General features: G+C 38.4%; 1 protein-coding gene across 1 annotated transcript in view; it reads left to right on the top strand.

Moving 5' to 3' along the window:
• The first annotated feature begins 2,851 nt into the window (after positions 1 to 2,851).
• The window catches only part of LOC138045973 (telomerase-binding protein EST1A-like), a 29,733-nt gene continuing 15,084 nt past the window's right edge, over positions 2,852 to 17,500 (top strand). Inside the window, exons 1-8 of the mRNA XM_068892627.1 lie at positions 2,852 to 4,281; positions 5,536 to 5,832; positions 9,043 to 9,209; positions 10,231 to 10,399; positions 12,073 to 12,134; positions 13,019 to 13,170; positions 15,982 to 16,219; positions 17,161 to 17,246. Of these exons, the coding sequence (XP_068748728.1) occupies positions 2,866 to 4,281; positions 5,536 to 5,832; positions 9,043 to 9,209; positions 10,231 to 10,399; positions 12,073 to 12,134; positions 13,019 to 13,170; positions 15,982 to 16,219; positions 17,161 to 17,246 (2,587 nt within the window). The 5' untranslated portion in view covers positions 2,852 to 2,865. The remainder of the gene's footprint in view (positions 4,282 to 5,535; positions 5,833 to 9,042; positions 9,210 to 10,230; positions 10,400 to 12,072; positions 12,135 to 13,018; positions 13,171 to 15,981; positions 16,220 to 17,160; positions 17,247 to 17,500) is intronic.

The following is a 17,500-nucleotide window of genomic DNA, read 5'->3' as shown; positions in this document are numbered from 1 at the left end:
TGTGCCTGTTAAAGTTTGCATAACAAGGACAAAGATAAACATCACATCACTCACGAATATCCCGGTCCCAGAGGTTTTTCTTGTGCCGCGGAGAAGCGAAGTCGAGTCGCGAAGCGGCGAGAAGAGAAAAACCTCTGGTTACCTTGGACTTGAATCTCACTTTCATGCAGACGCCAGGGTCAGGATCTTACCCTCAGGTTCGGATTGGTTGATATTTTTAGAAACACGCAAATTAATGTGATTGGTTCGTTTGATTGGTAATATCGAGGGAACGCGTGATAGCTAAGTTGCCATTGGTCCCTTTTGTAATTATCAATTTGACGCGTTTGACAGCTGGCGTCTACATGAAAGTGAGATTCAAGTCCAAGGTAACCAGTGGTTTTTCTCTTCTCGTCGCCTTGGGACTCGTCTTCAACGCTTCGCGGTTCTCTCGCGGCTCAAGATAAATCTCTGGGACCAGGGTACTCACAAAACAACAGTCGCATTATTGTCGTGCAAAACACAGGGATTTTCATTCATTACAAGATCCATTCTCCACTGTTAAGCATTCACCCTTTCAAATTTCAGAAAAACCGACTTTCCGCGAATATTTTATGATTGTGTTTAGCTATTTGATGAAAGGAATGCAGGCAAACGTGATAACGTATTACAGCGGTTATCAGTAACACGCAGCCCTCAACGACATTTTTTCATATTCGAAAATAAAATTTAGTTGGACGGCATTCAAATGTTTCCATGACGAATTCAACTGCCCCCATGAGAACAGGAGTATCGTCGTGGAAACATTTGATTGACGTCCATCTAAATTTTACTTTCGAAATATGAAAAAAGTCGTTGAGGGGCGCGTGTAAATGATAACCTACTGTAAGCTTACGCGTCGCCAAAAGTAATGAATTTTTTGCCTCCTAATCAAAAGGTATCATTTCAGAGACCAGAATATCATTCTAAAACGTTATTCTACGCAAAAAGTAGGAACAATGAAAATGTTTTGCATTAGAAAGAACATTTGTTCCCATAGGAAAAAGAATCTTTTGTTCCTGTCATGCAACATGGCTGCCGTGCAAAACCTCTATATTGAGAGTCGAAAACAAGTTAACGCCCGAAGTTATAGATGCGATGTTAATGACATGTAATGATGTTTACGCAACAGAATCAGAAGCTCACCTTCTTAATCAGTTTTAACATGAATATCTTTTACGATTTCCATGTTTTGCCATAAAACAAAAAAACCACCCAGATGCCTTAGCTAGGCTCTGACGAAGCTCTCAATGTAATTTTTCCGTGATTTCGACTAAAATTCCTTTTTTCTTCGTCCACTGTGGACGCCATGGCGTTCAAGAATCTTAGAGAGAATATCAAGAACAGAAATGGGTCGATAATTAGAGCGGTCAAATAGAGAACCATCATTAAATAGAGGCGATACTTTAACCTTTTTCCAAAGATCAGAAAAAGAACCCGGGGAGAGGCTAAGGTTAAAAGATTGTTGTTAGAGAAGACACTATATAGAGCGAGTTTCAATCGAGTGTCGTAAAACCAAAACCAAAGTAACTACTTTGGCCAATAAAAAAGGACGGAGACAATCCAGTCAACCAATGGAAACTCGAAGTAATTACACGTAGGCGACACAAAGCGCGGGAAAATATGCACGACCGAGCCACGATTGGTTTTGGTTTCCGTTGTGATTGGTTGAAAAAGTGGCGAGAGAACTTTGAACCAATCACTGAGTGAAGTAATTGCAAAACCAAAGCAATTCACTAATTACTTTCGACACTCAATTGAAAAACCGCTCTAAAACTTCGCCCCTAGTAAATGCTATATCATGTCCATCACCCTTAAGCGTCAGCCATCGTCATTGCCGTACACGCTGTGTAACACTTCCCTAGTGGGAGTTACGTTCCAGAAATACTTAGGGGTCTACATCACTAATTCCCTCAATTGGACAAAGCAGGCTGTGGAGGTGAAAAAGAAAGTGAATAAGATCTTAGGCGTACTCCAAAGGAACTTCTCCCCTTGTTACGCTGTTGTCAAGGAACGGGCCTATTTGTCCCTGGTCCACCCTGTATGCTAGTACGGCTCCCTCGCTTGGAGTCCATATACACAAAAAGACATTATCTGTGTTGAATCCGTTCAGCGTCGTGCGGCGCGCTTTGTTTGCAACGATTACTGTCGTTCCAGTAGGCTTAATACAATGTTATCGAACTTGGGTTAGCAAGATCTTGAGACACGTACGGTAGGAAGATCACCGATTTGACAATGTGTTTAAAGATAAAGACAGGAAATGTACGGATATCTTTCCCAAACGACCTAGCGAGGTGCACTGTCTCTCTTTGACCCGAGGTCGTGCACAGCACCCATTCCAGTTCTAGTGTTACTCATCTGCCATTAACGCGCACAAGTATTATTTTTTCGTAAGAACTGTTCCCACTTGGAACGCTTTGTCTCCTGTTTCCGTATGTGCTGATTCCGTTGCTGTGTTCCATTCAAGTATTTGTAAAAATTTAATGTGTTGTCGATTGTAATTTTACGTGTTTTATTTAGTTATTTGTTTTCATTTTGTTTATTTATCTCGCTGTCAATGCCATGAGCTTCCCTGTACTGACCGTCCATTGCCAGATTAGCTTGCTAAAGGCAATAGAGCCAGTAGAGACGTCGAAATATGATGAATAGCCAACGAAGAGCAAAGATATTCCTTTGAACTGTTATAATCAAGACAAATGGACGATTGGAGATTTATCATTTTTACGAACAAAGTAAAAGGATTCTTTGAAAAACAGTTCCTTCGCTCCAGTGACTTCAAGTGGAGTGGGCGCGAAAATGAAAGGATCTCCGCGTCAGCCTGGTTCCTGGTTACCAGCATCCTCCAATATGGCGGCTTCTTCAGGCGGCAAAGTCTCGCCGCTTTTTTTGCGGATTACGTACGACGAACTGGTAGCTTATGCAGATGAAATAGATAAGAAGAGAGAAAGAAAGCATTCAAAGAAAAAGCATCACGAAAAAACGAAGGAAAAGGATCCTAAAGCGGCGAATCAAGTTGACAAGAGTGATTCACCTGACGCCAGCGAGAGTTCGAATTCAGAGAAAAAAGACAAAGGGAGAGACGACGGTGATAGGAAAAAAATCGCGAAAGGTGAAGAAAAAGTGACGAAAGATCATGCCAAGAAGCACAAGTCGTCTGAGTCGAAACACAGGGGAAAGTTGGCAAATGGCAAAGAAAATGTCAAAGCAGTTCATTCTGGCAATAATGCAGTTACCAAGGTCAACAAAAGCAATAAGCAAAAACCCAGCGAAAATAAGCATGGGAAGAGTTTTTTAGAACACAACGAACTCAGTAAGGATGAAACAGGCCAGGAAGAGTACGATTTGGATCTGAGAGCTCGAACTGGGGGAGTTTTGAAGTTTTCTAATTCCTCTGATGGTGCTTTTGAGGAACCAAAACAAGAATTTAGCAAACCAAGGGGTATTATCAAATTACCTCAAGGCTTTGATTTTAATGAAAAACTTGAAGACAGAGAACTTTTAAATGGGAATGAATCCGCTGAGAGGGATATGCTGAATGAAAGCACCCATGAGAGATACTTGAACAGGGCTGACAATTACAATGCCCTTACTGTACAGAGAAAAGATGAGGAAAGCAATATTAAAAATGAAGAGAGTGATTTTCAATCAAGTGAACCTACAATTATAAATGACAATTTAAGCACAGTGGAAAAAATTAGCGTGGCTGATGCTCACACTGAAAACTGTTCTGGATATGAAAATACAGAGAACACATGTAAAGATAGTAAATTAGGATATACTGGCAATTCCCATGCTAAAGTTGAAAAGAAGGTGAAGTCATTGCATCTACAAAGAGCTCAAAAACTTCTGAAAATTGTTTTGCCAAAAGAAACATCGTTGAATAGCTTGCTATCTAGAGACATACTTGACAAGGCTGCTTTTGAGAAAATTAACTCTCTCAGCAAAGAAATTCAGGAGGCATACAAAGGGATTATGATGCTTGATTTATCCTTTGCCATTCATCAGGACGTTGATCAAAACCTTTGGAGAAATGGGTTTTATAAAATTATTGAAACAATGCGGAAATACAGAAAGCTCTTTTTGGGCTATGCTGACCAAACGCAAGTGCTCTCTCCTGATGAAATCAGTGACTGTTTGAAGGACTTTCTTGCAAGTGCTGAGAAGTTTTATAAAAACCTATTGGATTTATTACAGAAGGGATATGAATTCTCCATTCAAGATGTGGTCAACCAACCAAGAAAAGCTGAAAACCTGGGAAAAAAGGTAAATACAGTACAAAATAAGAGTGATAACATTCTTTATAATAATGTGGATATGTTATGGTTGAAATTTTTAAACCAAAAAGAAATTTGAACCACAACAGATGATGATGATGATATTATATTATTATCATTGTTCTTAATACAAAAGAAATTCCAGATGAAATTTTATGGCAAGATATTAAAATTTAGTTGCAAAGTGTATGAAATGTAATCAGGGGAAATTGTACTGTATTGTGTTGCATGCAGTTTAGCAAAACAAAGTACGAGCCTTAAATACGTGTTTAAAGAAAGCACTGAAATGGCAGAGTTTTTAGGAAATGGCCCTCTACAGTGCACGTGCATGTACACTGTAACAATTTGCGGCTAAATACCACTACAATTTTGCCCCACATTTTCAGATTGGAAACAGTTCAATTCACAACAAGAAGCAAACTGTTTTTCAATTTCTTTTTTGCGAAAGTAGCAGCGAAGTTGCAACAGCTAACCCTTTTATTTAGTAATAGTGAAGGGAGGTGAGAAGAAGTTGCAAATTTGTGACTCCTCCTGGTATTTTAGTTGCAAATGGGAATAATTCAGTTCTAAATGCAACTGTATTGGTCTCAATTTCGAGCCCTGTATTATATATATTATCACTATATGCTCCAATCTGTGGGCATGTCATCTACGAAAATTATTACTTGTTAATGGGGAACTCCTCCAGGGTGAAAGGGCTTACCCCCTGACTCCCAGTAATAATCAGTATGTAAATTCTCCTCAAAATTTCTAAATAGTGTCAAGTAGACCATAAATTGAGAATGAGGGTTATTATAAGGTATTAGATATTATTTTGTTAAAAAAAAAAAAAATTCTCTTGAGTAGCCAACAAAGAAATCTATTGTACTAGTCAGGAGAATATACTTTTTGATCTTGGGCGTTAAAGGGTTAAGGTTGAGGCTGGCAATTAGCCCAGTGGTTAGGGCAGTGGCTTTAATGCTCTGGGGTCATTTTCCCTTCTTACCACCAAAATAATGTATTTTTCTTTGCTGGTTTCAAATTCAAGTCTCCCAAGACTTTGTAAAAGCTATCTGGTTACCTTCTTCAAGTTTGCATTTTCACCATGTTATGTTTGATTTGGAGGATTCCTTGCCACTGCCCATTGTAGTAATTAGTGCATTTTAGTATACATGTATATCCACATACTGTAGGAAATTAAATGTGCCATAGAAGTGATGCAGTTATTATTAATTATGAAAAATTCAATTTAAATTTATTTCAGGCTAAGCTTGCCTTGTTGAGTTGTCATCACATACTAATCTGTCTTGGAGATATTGAAAGGTATCAAGGACAGTTCCACGCAAACAATAACTGGGCTTCAATTAGATCTTGGTATCTCAAAGCTAATAAATTGGCTCCAAAGAATGGAAAGCCGTACAACCAACTAGGAGTGATTGCTGTGCTGGCCAATCGTAAACTGGACTCTGTGTACTATTACATAAGGAGCTTGACAGCAAGCAATCCCATCTTAACTGCGAGAGAGAAACTCACTTCTATTTTTCATGACATTCAGAACAAGGTGAGTGAGTGGACACCTTGCGATCATCATGATGTGATATTTTATAGCAACTATTCACTGAAATGGAGGTGGCTAGTGGTGGATATATACTGAGCCACAAAGCGGCAAGGTAAATATCCACCACTAGCCACCGACACTGAAATGAATAGTTGTTTTAGTATAAAACAGTGAGATAATATAACACAAAAAGATGTTTTAACTCATTTATTCCTGCCAAGATTACAATATTTCTGGGCGCAAATTCCGCCTGAATTGCTCAGAGGTTAATAGCAAAGGATATCCGGAGTTTGAGTAGTTAATCAGCATGCGTGTTCAATGCTATCCACTGTTTTAGTATGTAGTAATTTCCATTAGGTAATGAATGATGTAGAATTAGATTTCAAGCTTCTTTACGTACATGTAATTTGCTGCATGAATTTAAAAATATTCATTATCATTATTTTGATGATTATTATTGTTGCTTTTCTTATGAATCCTTTGTGCATTGACTGAAATTTCTGCACCTTTAAGTTAGCAACTTCAACCTTTTATCTTTTCCCTGGAGTGAGAATTAAGTTGATTTGAAAATGCTGGCAAGAAGTGAACCGTTGTAGGTACCAAAATACAGTAGTCTTTCATATTTTTTCCGATTTTTGTTAGTCTCTCCTACATGTACATGTATGTTCCCTATTTTTTTGTTTTTCTTTGGTGGGAGGTTGAGTACAGTGCTCGATGTTGCGACCGCTGAGGTCACCAGTGTGACTGGATTTTATTCACTGGCGACTAATGTTTTTCATTCAGTCGCCAGCCTGGTCACTAAGATATTTTTATCATATTATTATTAGTATTAAAATTATTATTAATTTTTTTATATGCATCTAATCAGTGCAGTGGATGTCCAATAGCAGACTAATTATTACTTCATGCTTTAACACATGTAGCCTTATGTATCCTTTAGGAAATGCAAATTGAAATCTACATCTTTCATGAACTTCATTCCGGAAGTGACATCCAAGATTTTTCTAAAAACTATTAATTTTATTTGGAAAGTATGCATATGCATAATAGATTTTGAACATAGAAAAAGCCTTTACAACTTTAAAATGTGTAAACAAGCTATCAAATGCAATGACTGCATACTCTCTTGTACACCGGTATGCCTTGTGTTTATGCACCTAAGTCAATTGAAACCATGGCCCCCCGCCCCCGGGACGCTGCAGGGGAGTATCGGGGACGTGGCCGTGGTATTACGTTTTTGTACCTGCGCATTTCTCCATGGGGGCAGGGACAGTAACAGTTTGTATAAATTAGTGGACAGAGTGTGACTGGGTCACAGCATCGAAAAACATTCCAGACTTTCTACCAAAACAAATTGTTGGGTGCCTGTGATGGTAAATATTTTAATATTTCAGTTTCCATCTTGATTGGGAAAGAAAATTGGTTTGAGAAATCAGTAAGTAATTAAGGTACAATATTTGGCCAATAACTGCACTCAACAACTAGCAAGGGGAATGAGGTTTGGTGCAAAAAATATAATGTTCAACGTAAGTGATTATTATACTTGTAAGTAATTTAAAATGCAAGAATTCAGCTAAGGTGAGGGCATTTGTCACCTGACCTTAACTAACATTTCTTGGCATCCCCTCCTGGCTGCTTTCCCTGATTCTGTGCTCTCAGCAAAGGTATACTCAATGATTCTACTAGTAATTGCAATGATGTGATGAAAACCTTGGCAGCTACATGTATTATGTTTGTCAGGGATGCAAAACAATCATTTTTAATATGAACTTAGCAAAAACTTCTAGTTACACACTGGGGCCATGGCAGTGGGGATTGTAACACTCAAGTTTCACCCGAGGGGCAGGGGAAAATTTAAAATGTAACACTGTACAAATGTTCCATCCCCTGCTTCATCCCAGGGGAGGGGGGATGGGGGTGGGGGCGTGGTTTCAATTGACTAGTGCATTACTTGGTATTAGAATTGCTTTCCAGCTTACATATGTGCTGTAGTCCCTGTTCCATTGACAACTGTAATTCTTAGAAATACTGTGAAAGAAATGAAATTGTTGTTCATGATGAATCGTGATAATAAAACTTTAGAAAATTGTACCGCTGGCACAAAAATTGGAAATTCTTTAAATGTGTAAACAAGCGAATATAAAACTTTTAAGTTTTATACGTTTCGGCGTCATCGTTATACCATTGAATTCTCAAGGCACAGTGAATAAATTAATGCAGAGATTTAAAAGTAACATAAGAACAAAGGCTCGCAAGTTTTTCAAGTGAACACCTTTGGGCCCATTGAGTCCATTTGCATGTTGAGAGGGTTTGAGAATTAAAAACATCGAGTACACAACGTAGATATCATATTACAATGTCTGGAAGAGTCGGCTTGGTCACGATCGAATTTGTTAGCAATGTTATGATTGATGTACATTAACTTTTTGTCCAATTTATTTTCAAGTCAAATTATCTAGCATTTAAAATTTGGAACTATTCTTACCCATCTCTGGCTGTCAAGGGTGCTTTACACGCTCCGATTTTCGGCCCGGCCTCGCTTGCATTTTACCTTTTGTAGAAATGTATGAAGCCCGAAGGGCCAAAACTTTTTGCCAACTACAATACTTGAGGTGGCGACCAAATCTGAAAACTTAGGGGCCAGCTGGCCTCTAGGTTTTTTCCTGAAAGTCAAGCACTGGAGTATCAGTGGTACTAAGCAATAAAATTACTCTGTTGCCAATAATACTTACACATTACAATTTTATTATATTGCTTCACAACTGTGATTCAGATGCATCAGTTTTTGCTTGGCTCGCTTTTGCTTGCTGTCACTTTTATCCAGCAGTAAACCAAGTCATCTCTTTTTCAAGCCATGTCCTTTTGAGAACGAACAGTGCACATTGGAAGCTTTCAGAGTCTCCTGGGGTTCCTTTTTTGTATGGGGCCTTATAATAGGATGTCCTATTTTCTTCTTATTTTTGCAAAAAATATTACCTGTTACTCTGCTTGACACTCTCAAATTGACATCACAATGATCTCTGCTCACATGTCCATAATTTTGTTCTTGTGTTATACATAACATTTGTGCAAATAAATTTACCACTACTGTGACCAATCCAAAACTTGAGTAAGGCAAGAGAAAAAGCCCCCTAAAGAATGATAACAGCCTTAAAGCTTTCCCCATAAAAAATAAAGTTTACATTGAAGTGATCTTGTCAAATATGTTTGTAGGCTGAGAGAACTCAAATGACTGAAGATAAACAGAAGTCTCAGTCAGAACAAAAGAGCCATCAGATGAAAGGAAGGGTTCCTGTTGGACGAGGAAGAGGACGCCCTTTGTTTGGTGATACAGCAAAAGGTGTTGGGGTCATTTCAGAACTCAAAAATAATTATGGGAGGTAAGCTGCTTCAGTCTAACACAGCTGATTCTTAGAAGTGAAGGCTCCTTGTCCCCGTCTTTATACTACTGTAGATAAATTTACGAAGCAGAAGTACAAATCTCCACTATGAAAACAGAAAGCTTGTCCTCTAGAGGGTTTTTTTTTTGTAATCTTGCCAAGTTCTTCGCATACATGGTCCCAGAATCATCTAGTGAACTCTTCGTTTGATCAGGGGTTTCAATAGAATTTGGCAGCTGGTTTGAGTAGAGTAGAGTAACCTTTCTGTTGTCATTGTCAAAATGAATTTTCATCTTAGGTTTGAAAGAATCAGTTCTGTCTTTAACCCTTTCACCCCTAAACCAGCCTAAACCGGCCATACTTAGTATTAATTATTTTTACTCTGACTGTCTAACGCCAGGTGATTTTACTCGTCAATGGGGAACCCCTGGGAGTCAATGGGTTTATGACTTCAAGTTAGGGTAAAAAAGACTCCAACTTCTCTGAGTGAAGTAGCTGACACTTTTCGTCAGCCTTTGCTACTTATTGAAAGCAGTCTGTTTCAAGTATGTAGGATCAATTTAATTAAACTCATTGCCAATAGAGCTTGAGAGCTAGTGCCATCAAAGGTGAGTGGGGGCCCTGCAAAAATACCAGGCACAGCCATAGCAACCTAATGTGAGCGGGAATCAGCCCTGCAAGCTGCCACCAACCAGCACCATCACACTTATTAAGAGGCAGCGTGGTCCAGTGGTTAGGGTGTTGGGTTTGCATGCGTTTGATGCGGGTTCATATCCCATTCTAACCCATGGGATGGATGTTGTCCCTGATTCGACTCTACCACACTTTGTATTGGTTGCATCCTGCCAGTTGGGGTTCTTAACCCATTCACACCTCAAATGCCCTAGGACGCATTGGACCCATTGTAGGTACAGGCTGTAATAATAATCTGTTTAGTACAATTTCAAAATGTAATACTTGTAGACCCTGTGTGATGGATGCCTTCTTAGAAAGTGTCCTGCATTAATTATTTCTTGATTAGGCAAGAAGTTTGGATCTTTGTTCGTCATGGAGCTTTTCGCAGGGTTATGCTGACAGACCATGATAAAGTGCTTGAGGTTAATTCACGGGGTGAACCTGCTTCAGGTTCTGTGAATGAAGAACATTCAGGAGAGCCTTCAAAGGAATTACCCAAAATATCATTGCAAGAGGTATGCTTCTCTAAGAGCTTTTCACAACTACCAGTAATTGCCAAATCAGTGGTGGGAGGGGAGGGGAAAGGAAGGGAAGGGAGGGGAGGGGAACTGAGTATCTTGGGAAAGCCTAGCATCCTGCCATTGCCGAAGCAGTGGCAATTCAGTCCATTTTAGAGGAAAAAATAGCCAAGCAGATTAACATACAAAAATGGGAGAGGGAAGCTTGACAACAATAATTAACGCCCACGTCGCCAGTGGAGGGTAGGTGCCCAGGAAGCCTGGGGGCTGCAACCGCAGTCACATCCCCAAGGCGCTAGAACACCCGACTGGCCTGCTCAACCCGCAACCGAGCCACGAGCCCCCCGCGCCAGGCCCCCCTCAGGCACCTGTCACACTTGAGCCAGATAGCTCAGTGGAATAATAATAATAATAATAATAATAGTAATAATAACACACAAAAAAAAAAGAGCACAAAAAAAAAGAAAGGGGGGGAGCGGGAGGGAACGCCACGAACCACTAAACTCCTAAACCCACTCACAACGCCACGCCACCAGAGCAACAAACACGCAGCAAGCACATTGGACAATGCATGCACTACGCAGGAATACCGCTGAACCATGTCAGCCCCAGGGCTCCCCCAACCTAAAGAGTGCTGCAAACGCTACAAAAACGCATAACAACGCTAACAAACGCCTGCAAAACGCTACTGACCGGACTAGCTCCCGGTCGTGAACCATGTAACTATAACAAACGCTACAGAACGCACCAAAACGCTGAACAACGCTACCAGACGGCCAAGACACTAACAACCGCCTGCAAAACACTACTGACCAGACTAGCTCCTAGTCGTTAACTATGTTAAATTTTATTTAACTATATCAACACAATGATGATAATGATAGCAATCGTTGAACATAGGAGACATGACCTTGTATTGTTATTGGAGGGTGAAAGGCATTGCCAGGTAATTGATATAATTGCAATAAATTATTATGCAAGATTGGAGGTTGGAGATCAAGTAGGGTAAAAGTGACAAGAGTTTGAGGTGCGGACTTTGTGGAAGGTGACTACTGCAGTAGTAATATCTACAGTGTATTGTCTTTGGTGAGCTTGGAACAATCCCAAAAGTGTTAGGAGCACAGCTACATAAAATTGAAATTGAATTATATGTAACCACTGTTTGATATCAAAATACTGCAGGGGGGTGGGTTGACTCACTGATTGTCATTGTCATCCCTCTAGCCTGTGGTCCCCTTCATGTACACTGTACATGTATGACCTTAGATGGTGTACACTGACAATCCAGACTGAAAAAATAAATGAAAGGAAAACCGTTAAGTTGAAGAGCTCCTTGGAAGCACTGAAAGACTAATCTACCAGCTTGATAAATCCGTTATGATGATTATTTGACTCCTCAACTGCCTCTGACAAGTAAAATTGCATGGCATTAGACAGAGTAAATGTATTGAGTCTCACTCCTAGGAGTTGATGGGTTAATTTTATGTATTATTGTACAGTTCTGGTCTGTCACCACCAGACACTTCAATCCTTTTTGTTTTTTATGGTAGATAATTATTAAAACATGTGATGCATAGGTTTATGTTGAAGAATTTAAATGACGTCTGTTCATGCAACGAAAAACGCTGTTCAAACTTTCATTAATTTTGGACTATTTTTGATGTTTGAAGGTGAACAAGAAGTTTGTTCTTCATTTTCTCTGTGCTCATGGTCTGCTGTATTCAAGAATTGGGCAAGTAGAGGTTTTTTAATTATTGTTTTCTTGCACCTTTCATGAATTGAAATTTTATTAGTGGTTTTGTTTTTCTACCAACAAACTATTGTGGCAGTAGTTGGAGGACCGTTAAATATGGGAATTTGCAAATTTGAGTGAATTTTGCCAATTACATCAATGTGTGATTGACAGCAAAGAAGAATTATTAAAATGCTGATTAAACTTCAGCGTCCCCTTGTTTATGAAAGCCACATTGGTTAACCAACTGGTGACCAAACCATCTGTTGAAAGTTTGGTCAATTTTTTGCATTATTCAGATTTAGTCTTCATTTTCATTCATCTTTTTTTGTTGCACTTCAAGCCAGCTATTCTGTTTTTCTTTGGTGTTCTTTTTGCTGGTACCGGTAATCATTAATTTTTCCCCTGGTACTACTGACTACCTCGTTATGTTCTGCAAGATTGTTCATTGCAAGTTTTTTTTGTCTTTCTCATTTCTGGCAAATACACTTGGGAGTAACAGTGAAGTGGCAGTGGTTTTAATAAGTACCGACAGCCGACAAAAGGCGTGGGCTAAGAAGCGTTGGCCTTCATTCAGAGAAATTGGCTGCTTTTTGCGATAAATTGAAGTAAATTATGTTTGCAATTGAAAGTAAATGCAACAATTTGAACACTTGCATGATAATCCTTCGCATTCTTCTGGAGTAGTATATATCATCCTCAAAGTGTGTTAATTTGAAGGCGTTGTAGAGTTAGTCCTTCTAAATGCATGGTCTGGCTGGTCAGCCCTGTCAAATGGAAAGTGCCCCTAGAAAACAAATTTTCTTCTAGTAAGTCTTGTTGTAATGGTCCCCTCTCACTTCATGGTAACTAATTTAGTTGATTCTTTTTATCCATTTCCTCAGCATGGAGAGATTGCCAACATTGCAGTACCAGTTACTGGGTGAGTTCCATACCCTGTTAGATTATCCAGCTGAGAGTCCAGTTATCAGTAGATCCAACCTGCTTCAAATGACAGCCATCAACATTTTTGCTATAAGCAACACAGCATCACAAGGTAAATGCACATTCACTGTTGAATTTTAAATGTTCACTAGGATATTAGACTTTTGTGATGTTGATAATAATAATCCCGGAAAGAATCATTTCTGGAAGCTTTGCCAGAAATGGTAGTTCTAGAAAATAGTCTATTTACCAGACAATTGTACAGTGTATACCCATGTATATTATGCACCCCAGTTTTGGTCCAAATATTAAAATAAGTTAGACAACAAAATGTAAAAGTTTATTATTCCTCATTTATACAAATTCACTCGTTAGTTTTTTGCAGCATTTGCATAGTATAAAATGATAGAAATTAACAGCTGTTATCACAGAATTTCAATAGAACAAATTTTTCATAATTTGCTGATAGACATTTTTTACTTTTCCAAAATTTTTGTTTGTTAAATTTCTGATTTTTTTTGGATAGACTACCCATTTGTAGTTGGAACTATTTTAATTCCAAATTTCTGCAAAATCTAATGATGGGTTTGCAAGAAGTTTGGTAAAACAGCCAACAGTGGTTGGTGTCAAATTTCTGAGTAAATGCGCATGTGATGTTTACAAATGAAAGTGAATGTACACTGCTTTTCCAGGACCACTGCAAGAAGGAAAAAAAAAAATTTCTCTCCAAGGTCGTCATACAGTATTTGTTTTGCCTTTTTTTTCAAATCCATGCTGGCCTTTAAAGAATACCAGTGTCTGCGGGAAAACTGTGTTCAGCCACCCTAAGTACTTTTACAATATACGGTACATACCGTATTTCCTCGAATAATACCTGGGGGCGATTATTTCTTTTTTCGCACCAAAAGGGGGCGATTATTCGAGGGAGGTGATTATTTCAAATATTTCTCACAGAAAGTCGTGCCTTAAATATTTTGTTTTATTATACCATGAAATAAAAAAAAATAATCACATCAAATATAAACCGAACATGGGGTTTTTAGTATTTCAAATTTGTTTCGTTGGTTACGGTAATCAATGTTCAATGTCAATATCTTTGGTGTCAGAGCCTGAATCATCAATGATGACTTAAACTGGATCAGAGGACTTTAACTGGATCAGTGGGGAGGGGGAGCGTGGGGAGGAGGAGTGGGAGGGGGGGGGGCGATTATTCGAGGGAGGCAATTATTTTAAATATTTCGGTCAAAGAGTGGGGGGGGGGGGGTGGAAATCATTCGAGGGAGGCGATTAATCGAGGGACAGCTATTATTTGAGGAAATACGGTACTTCTCTGAACAAAATATATTATTAGGAAGTAAAAAAGCTAAACTTCCTGCCTAAGAATAAAATAAAACTTCTTAAAGTTTTTATTGACTAGAACTACGCTGTAACAAATGCACTGTACTTTTACTGTACATTATTTAAAGGGGCTAGGTCATGCTATTTTAGGTAATTTTGTTTAATTTCCTTAATTATGAGCTCTAAACGTCAAATTGGCAGAACAAGAGTGTTTCATTTGCAAAATCACCGCCACATAACAACTAAGAATGATTTTCCAACTTTGTAAATGACATTTTGATATAGACTGATATAAATTTGAAAAAAGGTGGACCAACGTTTTTCAAATTTACCCAAATTCATCCATTTCAATCCTCTCCAGTTTTGTCCATCAATGTCCATTCTTGGCTTCCCTGTGTTTTGTTAGAGTTCTTCTATTGTTGGTTTTCACTCACGTGATCAACAGCCATGTTTTTCAACGAAAACAAAAGAAGACGTTAGCATAATAATAACTTTCAATTCCCAGAGGATCGGATTGCGACACCAACATGGCCGCCATTTCATTGTTTGGGGACACCAACATGGCGGCCGTGACGTCATGTGAAATCCAAGAATAGTTTTGAACAGTTATTTCGATATTTTAGTTAATTCTATGACCATTCGATCAGTGCTGAAATTGCCTAAAATTGCGTGACCTAGCCCCTTTAATATCTCTTTGAAATTGATTCACCTAACAAACAAAAATGCAAAAGCCACGCACCTTAACGGTGGTATCTGAAATTAGAAAAAATACTCCCATTTACATGTATGGATAAACTTAGAAGAAATGACTTACAAAACTTCAAGCTTACCGAACGCTGAACAAGATAAGGCTTCAATTGAGTGCAGTAAAAGTTGAAATTTACATTCACAGAAACTTCGTTGCCCACAGAGACTGCACTAAAAGACAAAATGATAAGAAAAAGTTTGTGCAATAGCTTAAATACGTGACCAAGCAAGCCTGGGCCTAAATGCATGCTCTCTGAGTTTGAATTTGAAGGATTTGACATGATTGTGAACGCTAAGTTAAACTGTGAGTAGATGTATCACTAATTTGTAAACATTGTCTTGTGGTTTAAGGACGGTGCCTACTAATTCAAAGATATTTTTGCGCAGTTGTGTGAGTATGGGAGGAAAGCATATCTTAACAAGTGTTATTGAAATCCCAAAAGAAAATTGGAGATAACCACGCATTTTTCAAATATAATTAATCAACAATATTTGTAAAAAGCTATAAAATACAAAGCAATGTATGACATTCCTTTCCAATTTGAAGCTTAACTACATGTATCTCTGAAAAATGCATGGTTACCCCTGATTTTCTTTTTGGATACCAAGAGCACTTGCTAAGTTTGGCTTTCTCCACATAGTTTTAAGCCACGCAAAAATATTCCTGCATTAGTAAGCACTAACTATAGGGAAACCAAGTATCTGGAGATGCACAGAACATATGCGCAATAACAATAGTAGGCACCGTCCTTAAGTTACCTTTTGTTGGAGTGAATGGGGGTTCCGTTTACAATGTGTGCTATATTTGATGTTTTTACTCATGGTCCTTCATTTGTAGACTCGGATGAACAGTACGTGAGAGTGGGTACTCCTCAAGACCAAGCCCTAAATCTTGCCATTGAAATGTTCATTTTGTTATCGAAGAGCTGCTGTAGTCTATTGCAGAGTATAGACTTTGAAGCAAGAAACACTCAAGATGGCTTGAGTGTACCACTGAGACAGTTTTTACCAGCTGTCAAGGTGTTTGCAGACTGGATGACTCATCATGCAGATCTGTGGCAGGCTTCATCCATTAGGTACTTACATTTAGGGGTTTCAAGTGGATTTCAAGTACATGTAGGTGGCTGGTCATTGTCTAGTAACCTGGTCTGACCACCAAGAAGGGCCTGGCACTTCTCCAGGGTTGTACAGAGAGAACATCGGCAAGTTTGTTTGTTTAGTCCTCACTTTGTGCCATTGTCCTTTTTTTTTTTGTTAATTAATCAATGTCATTATCTCAGTCTTTATTTTTAGTCTTTTATTTGTAAATTTTGTTCCCATTCAATGGCTACTATATTTGTGAGCCTTGATGCATTTGCAAAGTTTGTACATGTACGTGTAGTTTGCTCTTTGAAGTTTAGTGAACTACTGTTTCTGGGGCATGCTACCACATGATGCAAAGTTGGACAGTCTTTTGAATTAAATAGCATTCCAAAGTGCTGAAAAGTTGTTTATCTACTCATAACTAACAGAAAATAAGTAATGAAAGAATTTCTAAACATATTCAATCAGGTATTCAGCCTAGTCAGGGGAAAAAATCATTTTCTAGGTTTGAGCTCTTTTAACGATCTTCTGATACATGTATTTCTGAGGATTTAAGTTGTTTCACTATAGTTCATTTTTGTACTGTTTGCGTCAGATTTGTAACCAGCAGTAAGGGCCATAGAAGGCTGTTAACAGTAGGTAGCTTTCATTGAAACCATGGCAGATACTGCTAATTTCTGATAAAGTTTAGTTTTTTCCCTGAAACATGGCAGAACTATAGCAAACAACCTTTTTCGGGCAGTTTGTTGATTTTGATAAAATATTGATAATGTGATACAATGCAGTAATATTGTGACAAGGTGAACCCAAACATCTAAGGGCAGCAGTCTGGGAAACTCTCCAAACCTTATGAACATGAAACTAGGGAAAACGTGTTGGCTGTCATGCGCTTGGCTTTAGAGTTCACGACTTTGCTATTGTAATATTATTCTAGAACCCATAGAATTCTTTGGGAGTCAGTGAGCCAGTTTACAAATGCTCTTTCTTATGTGGACATTGACAATCTTCATGACGAGAATGGTAAGAATACACTGGATTGATTATTATTTTATTTTAAACTTCAATTGCAAATTACAAAGACAATAATTATTATTACAAAGACAATACACTACAATTATGGCTGGCTGATTATTTAAGAACAAAAAGAACGGTATAAACATTACAGATCTAAAAAAAAAAACAAACAAACAAGAAGCCATTATGAAATACACAGAGCAATTACACATTACTTAGTAACTATTTACCTACAAAAGAGTACCCTGGATTCCAGAGGT

Source organism: Montipora capricornis, chromosome 4 (assembly GCF_036669925.1).
Source record: "Montipora capricornis isolate CH-2021 chromosome 4, ASM3666992v2, whole genome shotgun sequence".
Classification (NCBI taxonomy): Eukaryota; Metazoa; Cnidaria; class Anthozoa; order Scleractinia; family Acroporidae; genus Montipora; species Montipora capricornis.
Note: the sequence above shows the minus strand (reverse complement) of the source record. Positions and strands in the feature narration are given on the sequence as shown.